General features: G+C 35.0%; 3 protein-coding genes and 1 pseudogene across 11 annotated transcripts; 1 reads left to right on the plus strand and 3 right to left on the minus strand.

The window, feature by feature from the left end:
- Positions 1–2,312: 2,312 nt before the first annotated feature.
- Positions 2,313–3,012, minus strand: LOC147925774 (beta carbonic anhydrase 4 pseudogene; annotated as a pseudogene). Its single transcript, XR_015585038.1, has 3 exons — positions 2,978–3,012; positions 2,570–2,675; positions 2,313–2,479 (listed from the first exon to the last, which is right to left on the minus strand). The product of XR_015585038.1 is annotated as a beta carbonic anhydrase 4 pseudogene (transcript).
- A 427-nt stretch (positions 3,013–3,439) lies between these two features.
- On the minus strand, positions 3,440–4,249 carry LOC104753752 (putative F-box protein At1g70960). Its single transcript, XM_010475955.2, has one exon. The coding sequence runs from the start codon at positions 4,247–4,249 to the stop codon at positions 3,440–3,442; it is 810 nt and encodes a 269-aa protein (XP_010474257.2).
- An 817-nt stretch (positions 4,250–5,066) lies between these two features.
- Positions 5,067–6,074, plus strand: LOC147925775 (uncharacterized). Its single transcript, XM_087492768.1, has one exon. It carries the CDS (start codon positions 5,067–5,069, stop codon positions 6,072–6,074), a length of 1,008 nt encoding a protein of 335 aa, XP_087348894.1.
- A 5,709-nt stretch (positions 6,075–11,783) lies between these two features.
- On the minus strand, positions 11,784–16,875 carry LOC104753754 (beta carbonic anhydrase 4). Of its 8 annotated transcripts, none has more exons than XM_087493299.1 (10): positions 16,641–16,875; positions 15,938–16,024; positions 14,624–14,688; positions 14,095–14,235; positions 13,529–13,577; positions 13,122–13,238; positions 12,944–12,997; positions 12,488–12,576; positions 12,294–12,399; positions 11,784–12,203 (listed from the first exon to the last, which is right to left on the minus strand). In XM_087493299.1, the coding sequence occupies exons 2-10, from the start codon at positions 15,989–15,991 to the stop codon at positions 12,036–12,038; spliced, it is 843 nt and encodes a 280-aa protein (XP_087349425.1). In that variant the 5' UTR covers positions 15,992–16,024; positions 16,641–16,875; the 3' UTR covers positions 11,784–12,035. The 8 variants fall into 8 exon arrangements, with proteins under 8 accessions (XP_087349425.1, XP_087349426.1, XP_087349427.1 ...); XM_087493300.1 differs by having other exon boundaries at positions 15,938–16,044; positions 16,641–16,850; XM_087493301.1 differs by having other exon boundaries at positions 15,938–16,040; positions 16,641–16,789.
- Positions 16,876–17,236: the final 361 nt, after the last annotated feature.

Below are 17,236 nucleotides of genomic sequence, written 5' to 3' on the forward strand. Positions count from 1 at the left end.
GGAAAAAAAACAAAAATTTCTAAAATATAAGAAAAAAACAAAACCTAGCATGCCCAACGTATTGAATCATGATATAGTTCATTTTTCTCATGACGTAGTAATATTAACATAACAACCAATAAACACGAAAACCCTGAAGTAAAAATAAAACATGGTTCAAGGCTCTACCCATAGGTCAAGCAAGTGAAGTTAAAGATTAGGGCATCAATTTTTTGGGCATATTTTAGGCCAAAAGTTTTAGGTTTTTTATGTAGGAAAAAAATCAAAATTAAAATTATAAGTTCAGTTATTAAATCTAATAAAAAGTTTTCATATTTGAAAAGTTTTAAAAGAATAATGAGCTATTTGGCAATATAATATTTATTTTCGTATGAATATTTAAATGAACATGAAAACATTGAAAAGAAAAAGAAAAATGTGAGCAAGCAAAAAATGAACTACAATATGAAAATCATGAAAATAATTTTTATATTACTATATTTTATATTATTTTTACAATAATAAAAATGGGTTTTAAAAAAATATTAGCGTATGACATCCAAAATTGTCGGACCGGCTCATGGAGAGTAAGAAAAACATACATAAACACTCTAATGAATAAATAAATTTGTCAAACATTCTCACATAATTTTTTCTATGTAGTATTAATGTGAACAACTAACATGATAACATGCAAAAATAATTTTTTAAAATTATTCAAGAATACTGAATACCTCTTGAAATTTGGAAAGATATATAAAAATAATATAATTCTTTATAGGAACCTAATGACTGAAATTAAATAATAATAGCTGAAAATTTGTTTTAAAAGGAGAGTAATTAGGGATTAAATTCTAATTTCTTGGAAAACGAAATGAATCTACTTTTATGGAAAAAAAATTGGTAAGATCTATTGGGAAATAAATGACTATGCAATTATCAAGTTAATTACGGAAAACATCCCACCATTAGATTATATAAGATTAAAGGCCATAAACTAAGCAGAAATGAGAATCCAAATTTTTACGAATTTATAAGAGAATTTTGAGAACACATAAACATCCCTCAGTCTAACATAATCTAGAATCCTTTCGTGCCCATGATGAATTATTTATAAGATTGAAACCTAGAAATAAATGTTATACATAATTTAGAATCCGGCTTTGTCCTGAATCATACATAAGACTGAAACACATATTTAGAATTTCAAAATAAACTATAATTATTATTTTTCCTAGGATGAAACCACAAAGTGATAAATGATGGCTTTAGATCAGAAAGGGTCTACAATTGGTTCTTATTGAGGAAGGAAAAAATGAAATGTTAAGATTTTGTTTGTTTGTTTTATGGGCCTCTAATTACTTAGGTCTAAAGTACAATGAATTTAATTAATTAGGTCCAAACAACAAAAGAGGATAGATGTTCCCTGGGCATTCGGGTACCCGTTCGGGTTCGGGTCGGTATTTCGGATTTTCGGGTATTTCGGTAAAGGGGTTCTAGACCCATTTGGGTATTTTTAGTATTCGGGTCGGGTTGTAAACACCCATCAGGTTCGGATCGGGTTCGGGTACCCGAATTCAATCCTAAATTAAGTAAACCAAACTCAATTTCATTCAATAATCATGAATTAGTGGGTTGATGAAAGTTGTACATATTAATATATAAATACTAGAGGTTTTAGAATTAATCAAAGATATTAAAGTGGCAAAATGGTTAGAATGCACCCTTAAAATGCTTTAGGTCATGGGTTCAAATCTCACTAATGACTATTTTTGCACTATATTTATACATGTTCGGATTAATTCGGGTACCCATTCGGATATCGGATAATATCCGATCGGGTTCGGGTACCTGATTGGGTTCGGGTATTTTGCCTAGGCCTAGATGTTAGATAGAGAACATGTCAAGTATCATATTTTTAGCAAAAGATGAGAAAAACCTGCTCATATTATATAATAACGTAATTTAGAATCCGGCTTTGTCTTGAATTATACATAAGACTGAAACCCATATTTAGAATTTGTAAATAAACTATAATCCGTTTTTTTCCTATGATGAAACTACAAACTGATAAATGGTGGCTTTAAATTAGAAGGGATCTATAATTGGTTCTTATTGAAGAAGGGGAAAAGGAAATGTTAAGAGTTTTTTTGTTTGTTTTATGGGCCTCTAATTACTTAGATCCAAAGTACAAATAAATTTAATTAATTAAACTCAAACAACAAAAGAGGACAAGTGTTAGATAGATAATATGCCAAATGTCATTTCGTTAGTAAAAGCTGAGAAAAATATTTTCATATTATATAAGATATTATATAAGATTTTTCTTTCTTTTAATAGAAGGCAAAAGCATGAGTGGTCTTGAAATCGAGCTCCCAGAGATCAATGTTCCTTTCACGAAATTGTAGTGACCTTCTCTGATTGCAAGTGTGTTCTTCACCACTGCCGCTCTCACGAATGGGTACGAAAGCAAGTTTCCAAGCGACACATTCACAGCTTCCTGCACAAGATAACACACACATTCGTTTAATAAGCATTTGTCTCTCTTATCAAGAACATTAAACAGTAAAGAGTTATTGTTATTTATTACCTTCTCACACTTGTTGCATTGATCATCATAGCTCAAGTCTTTATGTTCTTCCTTGATCTTGTTCCTCGCTGCTGCACCTATCTTCACCCAGTTTTCTATGAAGTCACTGTCATTTTTAGAGGATTAATGATAACACACACATTCGTTTAATAAGGCACATTTGTCTCTCTTACCAAGAACATTACAATAACAGAGAGCAAAGAATTGTTATCATTATTATTACCTTCTCACACTTGTTGCATTGATCATCATAGCTCAAGTCTTTATGTTCTTCCTTGATCTTGTTCCTACGTACCTGCTGCACCTATCTTCACCCAATTTTTTTTATGAAGTCATTTTTAGAGGATTTTTGGCATTGCGTTAGTGATCTTGATTCATAACTCAGGATTAATCAGTTTTTTAAATTGCCTTTGAGTAGAGGCAGCATCATCTTCAATGGACATGAGTCACTTAATGCCACCACAGCATCTATGGCCTTCGTAGTATGAACCTTGGACACAGTTTTCTATGCGTGTTTTGGTGGATTCATTCGTATACGTAGCTTACAAATTAATAATAGGGCTATACGTCCGGCTATACCCAAATGTGTTATATAAACAAACTTTTATTTCATCAAAACGCTCACAATGGCCAGAGAAACAGAGTATAGAAACATCACTAACGTAATGCTTACTGTTTAAATATGAATTAAACAAACATTATTAATTTATTATTTAGCACAAATAAAGATCAAACGACAATAGACATGAAAACGAACAATCTTATTAAGATTATAGTATTATTAGTGAGAGACTAAAATTATTATTTAGCACCAAACAAACCAGTTTCGGATACTCAACGGACTACCCGACCACCGACTCTCTTGTTCCTTTAGATAAGCATAGGAGTATCAACATTATCCAAGTAGCATCGAAGACAATGACCCTTCTCTACTCCTTGAATCTTAAATCCTCTGAGATCTTTTGTCTTTGGATCGTAATAGTAAACATAGAGTGATATTTTGGCATATTGATATGGCAAATAGCGCTTCATTGAGAAAACAAGTTTTCCTGTTCTGGTGGTACCTCTTAAAAAATACAGCGTAGGCTCATCAACTATTATTTTATAAAAAGGGATCTCAATGCGGTTTCTTGACCAGGTTCCTGCGACTTCATTTCTAACCCATATATGAAAGACTTTATTCCAATTCCACTCGTACTTAAATTCCAATTCCATATATGAGAATTGAGAGTCATCCACTAAGGCAACCGCACCATTGTAATTCACCAGTTCCCAACCACGATCATCTCCGCAATCCGACACATCCCAACCATTCTCAATGTTCATGTCCGCATGTAACTCAATGACACTAAACTCTTCAGACCTCACGTTGAACATCATTACCAGACCTCTGCCAGTACTGGACCTAGCTCGATAGTACAAAACTCCTTCTCGACATAGTCCTTGCGCAGTAGGAGTTGGAGAATGTTGATGCTCACATGTGATCCGTCTCCAAGCTGCCTCGTTCATTCCTATCGTGAAAACATGTTGTTCTTCCTTGGTGACTTCTGCTAAGCATAACACCTTGTACACATCCGTGAGTTCATCGTATCCGAAGAAAAACCTTAGGGGTGCGCTTTTGTTAGGCACTGGGATCTCAGCTAAATGTTGAGACTTGTTCGCACCCGGATTGAAGATCATAAACTCTGTGTTTAAACGATGACATATCAAACCTCGGACTGGGGAAGAAGCCTCATATCCTAGGTCTGGAGAAAGAAGCACCTATTGTTGACCAGAAGACAACAATGGTTCCTCTTCTTGATAAACAGACTGAAACTGTTGGATAAGCTTGAATTATACAAGAAGATTTCCTAATCTAGTTATGTTTAGGAAATAAGGATTACGTATGTCTAGGAGTTATCTAGACACAATGTATTTCCTATTAGGAATTGGTTTTAGTGTTTTACATAAAAGGGGACTTAGGGTCTGCATAATTACTTAGAGTTTTGGTGAGAGATATTAACATTGAGAGATTGTGTGAGCTTGAAGTTTTTGAGTTATTTTTCTTTAAGCTAATAAAGAGAGTTATTCTTTTAAACATACTTGTGATTTGATCTTTCTTGCTAAAACAAAAGTTGGTATCATAGCTTCTAGGTTATCGACAAAATCAAGCAAAAGTTTATTCAAAGTCATGAGTGAATTGTCTGCAATCACCAACAAACCGAAGGAAGGAGGTCCTTTATCAATACAATGTCTGATGCTAAACAGTTCCAATTACACTGTTTGGTGTATGAGAATGATTGTTACGCTACGAGTACACAAGGTTTGGGAGACTATTGATCCAGGCTCCGATGATGTAGAACAAAATGATCTTGCCAGGGATTTGTTGTTTCAGTCCATACCAGAATCATTGATTCTACAAGTTGGCGATCAAGAAACCTCCAAAGCTTTTTGGGAAGCTATTAAATCAAGGAATCTTGGTGCTGAAAGGGTAAAAGAGGCACGACTGCAGACACTGATGGCTGAGTTCGATAGGATGAAGATGAAAGAGAATGACACCATAGATGATTTCGTTGGTAAACTCTCAGAAATTTCTACAAAATCAGCATCTTTAGGTGCAACTATTGAAGAACCTAAGATCGTTAAGAAGTTTCTCTCAAGTTTACCAAAAGCAAGATATATACAAATAATAGCAGCCCTGGAACAAGTTCTTGATCTCAACACAACGACCTTTGAAGACATTGTCGGTAGATTGAAAACTTACGAAGAGCGTATCAGTGAGGAGGAAAGCTCACAGGACACTCAAAGTAAACTCATGTTTACTATCTCAACTCTACAGCCGCAAGAATTCTCATATGAAGGAAGCAGAGGAAGAGGTTCAGTTCTTGGTCGCGGTAGAGGGCATGGCCGGTCTAATGGTGGACGGTTTGGATATCAACAAAAGGAGTATGGCTATCAACAGAGGGACAAAACCAAAATCATATGTTATCGCTGTGACAAACTTGGACACTATGCCTCAAATTGTCCGGATCGTTTGCTCAAGCTGATTAAGCTTCAAGAATCACAAGAGAAAGAAGAAGAAGATACTTATGAGGCTGAATCACTCATGATGCATGAGGTTGTATATCTTAACGAGAGGAAAGTGAAGCCAAAAGATTTTGAGACATGCTCCGATAAAGTTTGGTATCTGGATAATGGTGCCAGCAATCATATGACAGGGAATAGAGCTTGGTTCTACAATATTGATACAACGGTCACAGGTAAGGTGCGGTTTGGTGATGATTCGCGTGTGGACATAAAAGGAAAGGGTTCAATTCTGTTTCTAACTAAGGATGGGAGAAAGAAGATACTAGCAGAGGTCTACTATATACCAGATCTTAAAAGCAACATCATCAGTCTTGGACAGGCGACTGAATCTGGGTGTGATGTGAGAATGAAACAAGATTATCTAACCTTACACGACCGAGATGGAAATTTGTTGGTGAGAGAAATCGATCAAGAAACAGATTATATAAGGTGGACTTAGAAGTTGAAAACAACACAAAGTGTCTACAGGCTGCTGCTTCAAACGACTCAACAATATGGCATGCTCGACTAGGACATGTTGGCTTTGAAAATATTAAGAAGATGGTGACTAAGGAACTAGTCATTGGAATACCGAGTGTTCCGAGGGATACAGAAACATGTTCATCATGTCTGTTTGGTAAACAAGCAAGGCGAGTATTCCCTAAATCAACGACCTATCGAGCTTCACAACCACTTGAACTTATCCATGGGGATCTCTGTGGACCTATCTCACCATCTACAGCTGCACAAAAGAGATATGTGTTTGTGTTAATTGATGACTACTCTCGCTATATGTGGACCATTCTTCTGAGAGAGAAAAGCGAGGCATTTGAAAAGTTTAAAGTGTTCAAAGCATTGGTTGAGCAAGAAACTGGAACCACTATCAAAAAATTTCGTACAGACAGAGGAGGTGAGTTCTTATCTCAAGAGTTTCAGCTTTTTTTGTGAGAAAGAAGGGATTATTAGACATCTAAATGCACCCTACACACCTCAGCAAAACGGAGTGGTTGAAAGAAGGAATAGAACTTTGCTAGGTATGACTCGCAGTATCTTGAAACACATGAACATGCCAAACTATTTGTGGGGAGAGGCTGTTAGACACGCAACCTATCTCATTAACATATTAGGAACAAGGGTGCTAGAAGATCAAACACCTTATGAAGCATACAAAGGGAAGAAGCCGAATGTAGAACATCTTTGGGTGTTTGGATGTGTTTGTTATGCTAAGACCGAAGCTGCAAATCTCGGGAAACTTGATGATCGATCGAGAATGCTTGTGAATCTTGGAACAGAACCCGGTACCAAGGCTTATCGGCTTCTTAATCCAGCAACTCGGAAAATCATAGTAAGTCGAGATGTTGTTTTCGACGAGAGCAAAAGCTGGAAGTGGAAGGATTCATAAGATATTACTACAGATTCAGGAATGTTCACTCTTAGTATTGGAGAGTATGGAAATAATGGAATCAGGGAAATTTTTGCTGAGACAGAGCAAAACAGAGAGAATTTTGATACTAATGATGCAGTTGCAGAAGAATCGAGTGATGATTCAGAGAATGGAGAGGACCATAATGAAGAACAACATGTTGAACAACATGGACAACAAGCTCAGCCAATACCAGTTTTAAGAAGATTAGAGAGGGTGACTACAAAACCGAGTTACCTAAAGGACTTTGTGATGCTCGCAGAGATTGAAGGAGAACATTTGTTGCTTACTATTAATGAAGAACCTTGGGATTACAGTGAGGCGAGCAAGGCAAAAGTGTGGAGAGATGCTTGTGAAGAAGAGATAGCATCAATTGTTAAGAACAAGACATGGAGTTTCGTTGATCTTCCTATTAGTTGCAAGCCAATTGGTTTAAAATGGGTGTTTAAGGTGAAACGCAATTCTGATAATAGCGTGAACAAATATAAAGCAAGGCTTGTGGCTAAGGGGTATGTACAAAGACATGGTATTGATTTTGATGAGGTATTTGCCCCAGTGGCTCGTCTTGAGACAATCATATTCATCATTGCGTTAGCAGCCTCTAGTGGTTGGGAAATACATCATTTGGATGTAAAGACTGCGTTCCTACATGGGGAATTAAAGGAAGATGTGTATGTTAGTCAGCCTGATGGTTTTGTGACTGAAGGTAGTGAGAAGAAGGTTTATAAACTACACAAGGCGCTGTATGGGCTTAAACAAGCACCTCGGACATGGAACACGAAGCTGAATAGAATTCTTGTCGATCTCAATTTTGAGAAATGTTCTAAAGAACCTTCTCTCTATAGAAAACAAGAACAGGAGCATCCACTTATTGTGGCTGTCTATGTTGACGACTTGTTAGTCACAGGTTCTAGTGTAAAGCTTATACTAGATTTCAAGAAAGAAATGGCAGGGAAGTTTGAAATGAGTGATTTGGGGAAGCTTACCTATTATCTTGGCATTGAAGTGTTTCAAAATAAAGGAGACATAGATTTAAACCAAGAGCGGTATGCTAGAAAGATCTTGGAAGAAGCTGGCATGAGTGAGTGCAACTCGGTTCTTCTACCGATGGAATTTGGTCTGGAGTTATCCAAATCTGAGCATGAGAGAAGCATTGAAGCAAAGAGGTTTAGAAGGATTACTGGATGCTTGAGATATTTGATCCACACTCGGCCGGATCTTGCTTTTCCTGTTGGCGTTTTGAGTAGATACTTGCAGGAGCCGAAGGAATCACATGGTGTGGCACTCAAGCAAATTTTAAGATATCTTCGTGGTACACTTTCGTACGGTCTACAGTTTAAACAGGGGAACAGGACTGGTTTGATAGGATATAGTGATAGCAGTCATAGTGTCGATTTGGACGATGGAAAAAGCATTGAAGGTCATGTTTTCTATCTCAATGAGTGTCCAATCACTTGGTGTTCTCAAAAACAACAAGTTGTGGCTCTATCTTCTTGTGAAGCCGAATTCATGGCTGCTACGAAAGCAGCTAAGCAGGCCATCTGGCTTCAAGATCTGTTTGCTGAAATAGTCGGAAGTGATAGTGAAGGAGTGACCATTCGTGTTGACAATAAGTCTGCAATCGCACTGACTAAAAATCATGTCTTTCACGGAAGGTCTAAACATATCCATCGAAGATATCACTTCATTCGGGAATGCGTCGAGAATGGACATGTCAATGTGGAACATGTTCCAGGTATCATACAAAGAGTTGATATCCTGACGAAAGCACTTGACAAAAACAGGTTCTGAGAAATGAGGGATCAAATTGGAGTTCATGGTGTGTCGAAGAAGAGTTTCAAGCTTCTGGGGGAGAATGTTGGATAAGCTTGAATTATACAAGAATATTTCCTAATCGAGTTATGTTTAGGAAATAAGGATTATGTATGTCTAGGAGTTATCTAGACACAATGTATTTCCTATTAGGAATTGGTTTTAGTGTTTTATATAAAAGGGGACTTAGGGTCTTCAGAATTACTTAGAGTTTTGGTGAGAGAGATTAACATTGAGAGATTGTGTGAGCTTGAAGTTTTTGAGTTATTTTTCTTTAAGCTAATAAAGAGAGTTATTCTTTTAAACATACTTGTGATTTGATCTTTCTTGCTAAAACAAAAGAAACAACACCTCAGTTATGCTCCTGGACGTCCTGGTTATATTATATTGATAGACCGCGAAGAACAATCGAGGCTTTGTCGTCGATCGGCTCAAGTAAAGCTTTATGAATTCTTTTGTGCTGATAAGAGAAGCCCATTTCTTTGAGGTGCAGATGCATTTCATCAAGGTTTTCAGAGGCAAACGTGACAGTATCTCCGTTTGTATCGCTAAAGGAAGTGCTTCGAAACTTGTCTCAATCACAGCCATTTCTCCTCTTTTGTTTTGAACATTCTCCATTTTTCTCTCTTCTTCTCTCTAATGATAAAATGTGTTTGGTGACGAAAAACACAGATGTATGTGATGTATTTATAGAGGAATGATTTTGATCAAGACTTTGTTACCAACGTTGTGAGAGGGTGACTTTAGTTTAACTTGTTGTTTAAGTTTGATTTCATTGCTTTACATCTAAAAACAAAATAAAGAGAAGTATTAGTAGTTCCACACGTTAAAGTCTTACTAAAATTATTAGCCAATTAGAATAGAGATTATTGATACTAAGCATGATTTTTACAGAGTTTGTTTCATCCTACACGGTTTTAGTTGTTTAGTTCTTTGAATACAATTGAATCACACATCAAAATATTAATAATCAAGTTATCATTTAAAAAAAATAAGGTTCTCACTTTAATTTGTTTTGTACACAATTGCAAGAAGAATAAATGTCGTTAACCCTTTTAAAGATTTTCAATTTTCACTTTAATTCTTGGTACACAATTGTTCAAAGGGAGGTTTACACGCATAAAAACTTACTTGCCAATTCCATTAAATTTCTTTATGTTTTAATCTACTCGTTGAGGAATGTTATGATTTAAAATTTAATAATATATGATGTAATGTTATTATTATTAACTACATTTAAGTATACTTCACTAGTCTGAGTGTTATTATTGGTTATAGACTTATAGTAACTTAACTTCACAGTGTTACAAAGCTCAGCCAAACAGTAAAGGAACAAAAGCAGAGGATAAAGATTGATTGCAACAGAAGGCAACGTAGCAATTCCAAATCCAAATCTTTAGCCGCACTCTGTTTTCTGGTAGTACCGACCATTTTAGACAAGAAGGTGCGTATGATACTTGTGTTTTGGCCAGAACCTGGTTTGTTTCTGTTTTCTTCAAGTATTTTTTCCTCAAGTTTCATATAGACTGGTGAAAAATGTCATCGTTTTTAAGAGAACCAGTACTCATCTCCAGCTTAGCAGAATTGGTACTAGAGTGGTCTTTGTATTTGAATTTGTTTGTATCAATAGGAGTTTTGTTTGAGGTTGAAACACAATAGGTCTTAATTTCTTTAGGCTATCACAGAACCAATAGGTAATTAAGTAAAGAGAAAGATAAACAGAGTTACATTATATCTGTTTCGAAAGAATGTATACTACCTCTTGGCACCTACATTGGTTTTAAAAATAGAACTTAAAGAAGAACCCTTTGTCCTCCTTGAAGCAGCTTTTGACGTTACATCATGTCCAGGGACTTCGATCCAGATGCAGAGGAAGGTGTTTACGAGATGGCTATCAGTATCAGTAGACCAAGAAGCATATCAAGTTTTAAAATGTTTCACAATGCAACAATTAACAAGGTGAATTTAGTATGACACTTATAGGTTCTATTTTGGTGTGACAAACATTTACATAGACAAGCATATTCAACAACCTGTTTGAGGAATACAGAGCCAGGTTTAGAGCATTTGTCAACTTCTTCAAGATACCTGTTATGATCTTTCCTCCCATGAAACTTATTTCAAAATATGACTTTTTCATTTTTAAAAAAAGAATTGAAACTGATTTAAACTTTTTATTAGTGCTATAAAATTGATGTTGATATAAACTCTTTATTTGCCACACACAAAAAAGAAAAAGAAAAAAAACAAGTAAGCTGAGTATTCTCTACATATCTATCTACATTGCTTCTATAGTAAAATTTGGTGCTATATAGATCCCATCTTACTTTCAACAAAGCTAAGGACCTTCTCCCGTCCAGAATCAAGATCTACAGCTCGATCGATCACAAGCGTCTATCGTCTTTCGCAGGACACCCTCCGGAAATGCTTTCCCTTTAGTGGTCAAAGCAGTAACTGAAATAACCATGATAATAACAGATGGAAGAAGGTCTTGTAGATCATCAAGTGTTAAATCCATCTCGTTGCCAATTCTTTTCACAACACGACCATAATCGATTGGGTGATGAACCAGCAACTCAAGTTCTCGAAACTAATTAGGTCTGTGTACTTGTCACGGATAAATTTGTAGTCGACGACTATCTCATCCTCAATATCAACCATGATCATCTTCTCATACAGTTCATTTCTCAAGAACCTCTTCCACTTTCTTCATTATATCAGAGCATATCTCTGACTTCTTTGTAGCTTTGAAACACTATCGAGATCATCGTGATTAAGGCGGGTCACTAAGCACGCCCATGTCCATGCCATGATGATTAACTCGGCAAAACCCTAATTTATAGATAAATCACTAAAGTCGGGCCACTTTAGGTTGGTCCTTTAGCATTTAACTTCGTAAATGGGCTTCTGCATACACATAAGAGATATATGATCTGTAAATAAAAAGAACCAAAAAGTTCAAATCTTTGTTCGAACATCAGTTACACGAAATATAGAAAGTTTCAAACGCTTGGTTACAGCTTTTATTGTTTGAGCTTTTGAAATATAAGCAGCAAAAGTTGAATTAACAAAAAGGAAAAGAAACAATCATCAACATGGAGAGAAGAAGAAAGATGAGTCAAAGTGTCTTTTATCTCTATAGAGTTATATATATATATATATATATATATATATATTTCTTTCTTTTTAAGAGAAGGCAAAAGCAGGAGTGGTCTTGAAATCGAGCTCCCAGAGATCAAATGTTCCTTTCACGAAATTGTAGTGACCTCCTCTGATTGCGAGTGTGTTCTTCACCACTGCCGCTCTCACGAATGGGTACGAAAGCAAGTTTCCAAGCGACACATTCACAGCTTCCTGCACAAGATAACACACACATTCGTTTAATAAGCATTTGTCTCTCTTATCAAGAACATTAAACAGTAAAGAGTTATTGTTATTTATTACCTTCTCACACTTGTTGCATTGATCATCATAGCTCAAGTCTTTATGTTCTTCCTTGATCTTGTTCCTCGCTGCTGCACCTATCTTCACCCAGTTTTCTATGAAGTCACTGTCATTTTTAGAGGATTTTTGCATCGCGTTAGTGATCTTGATTCATAACTCAGGACAAGTCAAGATCAATCATTTCTCCAAATTACCTTTGAGTAGGGGCAGCATCATCTTCAATGGACATGAGTCCCTTAATGCCACCACAGCAGCTATGGCCTATCACCAGAATGTTCTCCACCTACAAATACATTAACAATATTAATACAACTGTTGACTCAGAATAAAAAAGTAGCTGCAACTTGATGCATTAAGACCCATTTCAATTCTCAAACATTATCCAAAAATGATTCAACTTTACTTTAAAAAGGATAATCCTAGTGGCCAAAAAAAAGGAGAACAGGGTTTGGTGGATGAGCGAGATGGGTCCAAATAACACAGTGACTAACTAAATGAACCATGTGCAAGCAAAAATGGCATAACCAACGACTTATAAAATAATGAGCACAATCAAAAAAGAGCCAAACTTTGGGTGATTAACTGACTAGAAAGAAACAAAGTTTATAGCTTATTTAATTTTAATCTAAGTGTCTATCCTTAAAAAATACCTTGAGATGTACAACTGCGTATTCGACGGCGGCACCAACTCCAGAGTGTCTTTTCTGAAAATATTATTGACAAAGCCAAATGTGTTGTTGTTATTTATAATAAGTTGAGGAAGACAATTCTTGTGTGATGTAATATGATAAAGAAGAAGAATTGTGAAATGGGTTTAGGGTATGGAACCTGGTCAAAAGGTGGAACCATATTAGCAATGTTTCGGACAACAAAGGCCTCACCAGGTTTGAAATTCAAGATGTGAGATGGGCAAACTCGAGAATCCGAACAAGCAAATACCAGAAACTGCAAAACAAAGTCATTAGAAAAAAGATTCAACATTTCTATAATTGTTTAGTTTATTAAACAAAAAATCAAACTCTTAATCTATGAAAGAAGAAAGGTGGACCGGGGTCCATCTTAATAATTGCGTTAGCTTAGTATTGATAAAGTCAAGATCAGACGTTGGATTAAAGCATTCATACTCTTTTGTTCGTATTATTAAACAAATTTCTCTTAGTCTTTCTTAGGTATTATTTAGTCAAAGAAGAAAGAAAAAAAGTAACTGAAGAGAGAGAGAGAGAGAGAGTTAAAACCTTTGGGCTCTGACCCTTGGCAAGATCATTAAACAGAGCATCATTCTTCCTGTAGTAAAAACATTCATCAAAAAAAAAATAATAATAATGAAATCAACCTTATAAAATTCATAGTGTATATGTATCTGTTACTGCATATACTAATTGAATCCCATTATAGCCCTTTATGAATACTAAGCACGATCCGACTAAATTAATAAGCTTTTTTTAAGCACCTTTTTAATTAATAACTTTTTTTTTTAGCACTATCCGATGAAAAAAACTGTAATACACAAAGAAGGATACCCCCAAACAAAAAAAAAAACAAAAAAAAAAATAGAGATAGAGCACTAACCTACTATTCCTATCATTCATATGTTTTGCTTTATTCAAAGCACATATAGACAAAAGGATATGGACCAATTGATTCCATTTCACCGTCATGAAAAATTCTTTACAGAAGAACAAAACGAATTAATTTTTTTTTATTCCTTTTCCTTAAAGAACTCATTATAAAGTATACTCACACAAGTCACAAAACTAAATTTTTACAAAACAAAAAGTTAAGGAAGAAAAAGGGAACTCACAAGTATATCTCAGTTTTGAAATGGGTAAAACCAGACTTGATTCGTGAAATCGCGTCTGAGTTGTCTGAATCAATCTCCTTCAGCTCTTCCGTCAACGCTATGATCTTCGCGGCCGCTACGTTTCCAAGATCCGCTTTTTTACTATACCCAATTAACCAAAACACAAACACAGATAATTAAATTGTGGAAAAAAAAAACTTTATCCCCAAGGCAAAGAAGTAGGATCCAATGATCAACGGCTATGATTAATCCACGTGTATGACATCCCTACTTAAACTTTTCTTTGATCAAAACCAAAAAAAAAAAACGCGGAAATCAAAACAAACGCAACATTTTATTTTTCCGATTCAACAAAAAGGAATTTTATGCTCTGATGATGGCGTTGATTTTGCCGTTTAAGCACGATGATGATGATGATGAATTCGCGAGATAGTTGGAAGAAAAAGAAAAAATAATTGAACAGTGGATATGACCGACACGTTGATAAAATAATTGTCCTTTTTGAGTCAGAGAGAGAGAGTGTGTGTACCTGAGAAGATCCTTGAGTCCTTTAATGGCGGCTTCGTACGAGTCTGTGTCCATTTCGTCTCCTTCCTAAATAGTAACAAAACAAAAAAAGGTAGTTTTTTTAATTGGATGAAATCGAAGAACAAAACAAAAAAAAAAAAGTAATGAATTTCATGAATTTGGGATCTGATGATGATTTGAGAAAGAGACCTTTGAAGGTTTTTACACAAAAGCAGAGGGGAGAGAAGTTTTAAGAAATCCGTATCGAAGAATGTGAAAATCAGTTAAATGCAGTAAAGAAGAGGATGCTTTTTTTGTGAATTGTGTGATGGGATTAGTCTTGGGCTAGTAGGGTATTTATAGACCTGTGATTTCTCTCTCTCTCTTATGCCCATTTGGTGTGTGTGTGACTGTTATAAACTCTTTTACCAATATAAAAAGTTTCCAAGGGAAAAAAGTAACTCCACAAAAATGGGAAGATTATATTAAAATAAAATTTTTAAAAATGATTAAGAAAACTATTTTTAATAGTGTGGGGATGAATATGTTGACTGAGGAGGAGAGAATAAGCATGTGCTTTAACATTAACCATTTTTTTTGTTTGGGAGAACAACTTTTTTTCATACGAATAGTAATTAGAAATCATCAAGCATATGGTATAAACATGGGATTAAAAACAAAACAAAAAAAAAAACAAAAAATTAGAGAAAGCATGAGTTTAACATGCCATCACCAGCGCCAAGATGCCCCTCATCATCAGAAATTAATTTTCATCATAATATATATGTATAAAGTCAACTTTACATGACATGCTACCACTACATGTATATGTGTTTTTGTATATGTTGATCTTCTTGATTATACTGATAAGTCATTTTACTACTAAATTAACTTTTGTTATACTATAGTTTGACCATAAAACTGATCTCGAAAGTAAACAAAACGCAGCGTAGCTAAATTGATCAATTTTTTTTTTTTTTTTCTTTCCTTAAAGGCTACTATAAAGCAAATTTGGTCTGCGTCTTTTCCGATGGGCCGGTGGCCAATGGCATAGAAGGATAAGTCAATCAAGGCAAGCCTACGAGCTGACGCGGTCATGTTTTTATAACCGACTCGCCAGTTGGCATCTACGCGTCAGCATTTTTTTTTAATTAGCATTAGTTCATTACTTTTTCGATATCAGTTTCGTCGCTTTTATATATTTTGGTGCTTGCACCAAAAAGTATAATATAATTTGGTGCAAAAACACTAGCTAGCACTATCAACTAAAAGTAATCAAAAATCCATTACGTTACCCAATTGTAAATAAATGGACAAATGAATAGCTCGGACATACCGGGGAGGTCTTAGCACAGCAGAACATGAAACATTTGCCAAATGCAGGAGCCATGAACCTGATCTCTTTTCTGCTTCTCCTTGCGACCTGTCCAGTCCAACACCTATCTTTTTTTAAAAAAATACATCTAAATAAACTTCTGAGAAAACGTCACACTGTAACTTACAAATCGACTACATTATTGATTACTCTCACGTCGGCATATTCATAACAGATTTGTAATTTTATTATATTTAGAGATCAAATAATGCAGCACAAATATTAAAAATAGATAATTAATCTAAATCCGGAATGGTTCTCTGACTCTTTTAGTTCCAATTGTATAATATGCATAGAAATTTTCAAACTTTTTTCTTTTTGGCTTAAAATGCTCAAGAAACGCAAGCTGGCTTTTCATTAGGACCGAAGGTCCAATTTCATTTCCATTAATCATTATTGTATATGACTGTATTCGTTGCCACGAAGTGTTTATTTTCTATTATACTATTAAGTTCTTAACCTATTTTTGGAAAACAAATAGGCTCATTGTCAAGAAACCACAATTCAAACAAATATCATTATATTATACTGTATATATTCGTCTTTTTTTCCTTTTTCAAACATGAACGTGAAACGAAGTTCTTGTGTTTTCTTTTTTAATTGGTGGAAAAAAATGGATTCGGTTTTGTTCAAAGAAATTGAGATAAGAAAAGATAAAAAGTACCTAAGTGTTAAGAGAATGAAGACGAAGCACTTGGGTAACGCTCTTTCTCTAGCTCCTCGAAAAACTCTATGGACGTGGGAACAGTTCGAAGATGATGAGGCAAAGTTTTTTTGGGGAATCGAAATTAAATAATTATATTAAACCCCCCCCCCCCCCCCAAAAAAAAAAATCTTAATTTATATGTTTATTTTGGATAGAAGATTGGAGATATGGGATTTTGGATTTTCGAGGTAACAAGGAATTTATGACGACCGTTCGAGCAATGTGGGGGAGCTCTGTTAAGGGGATAGAGAAAGCGAAAGGTGAGTGAAGCAGGACTTCTTCTTCCATTTGTTCTTTTAAAAAAATTCTTCTTTATTTGGTTCTGTTATTTATTTAGTAAAAATCACAACCAGATATAAGAGATCTCTGTATGTTTAATATATAGTTATTGATATCATGAGAAAACACTAAAAATAATGGTAGAAGATAAATCAGATAATTATCTTCTATATATATGCTTTCACGTAAATATTCTGAAATTCATTAATCTAACAGAAATTAAATCAAATTAGGTTGGTATCCGCCCTACACTGCAGGATTGGTTTTTTATTTTA

Source organism: Camelina sativa, chromosome 16 (assembly GCF_030686135.1).
Source record: "Camelina sativa cultivar CO46 ecotype springtype chromosome 16, ASM3068613v1".
In the NCBI taxonomy this organism is placed as follows: domain Eukaryota; kingdom Viridiplantae; phylum Streptophyta; class Magnoliopsida; order Brassicales; family Brassicaceae; genus Camelina; species Camelina sativa.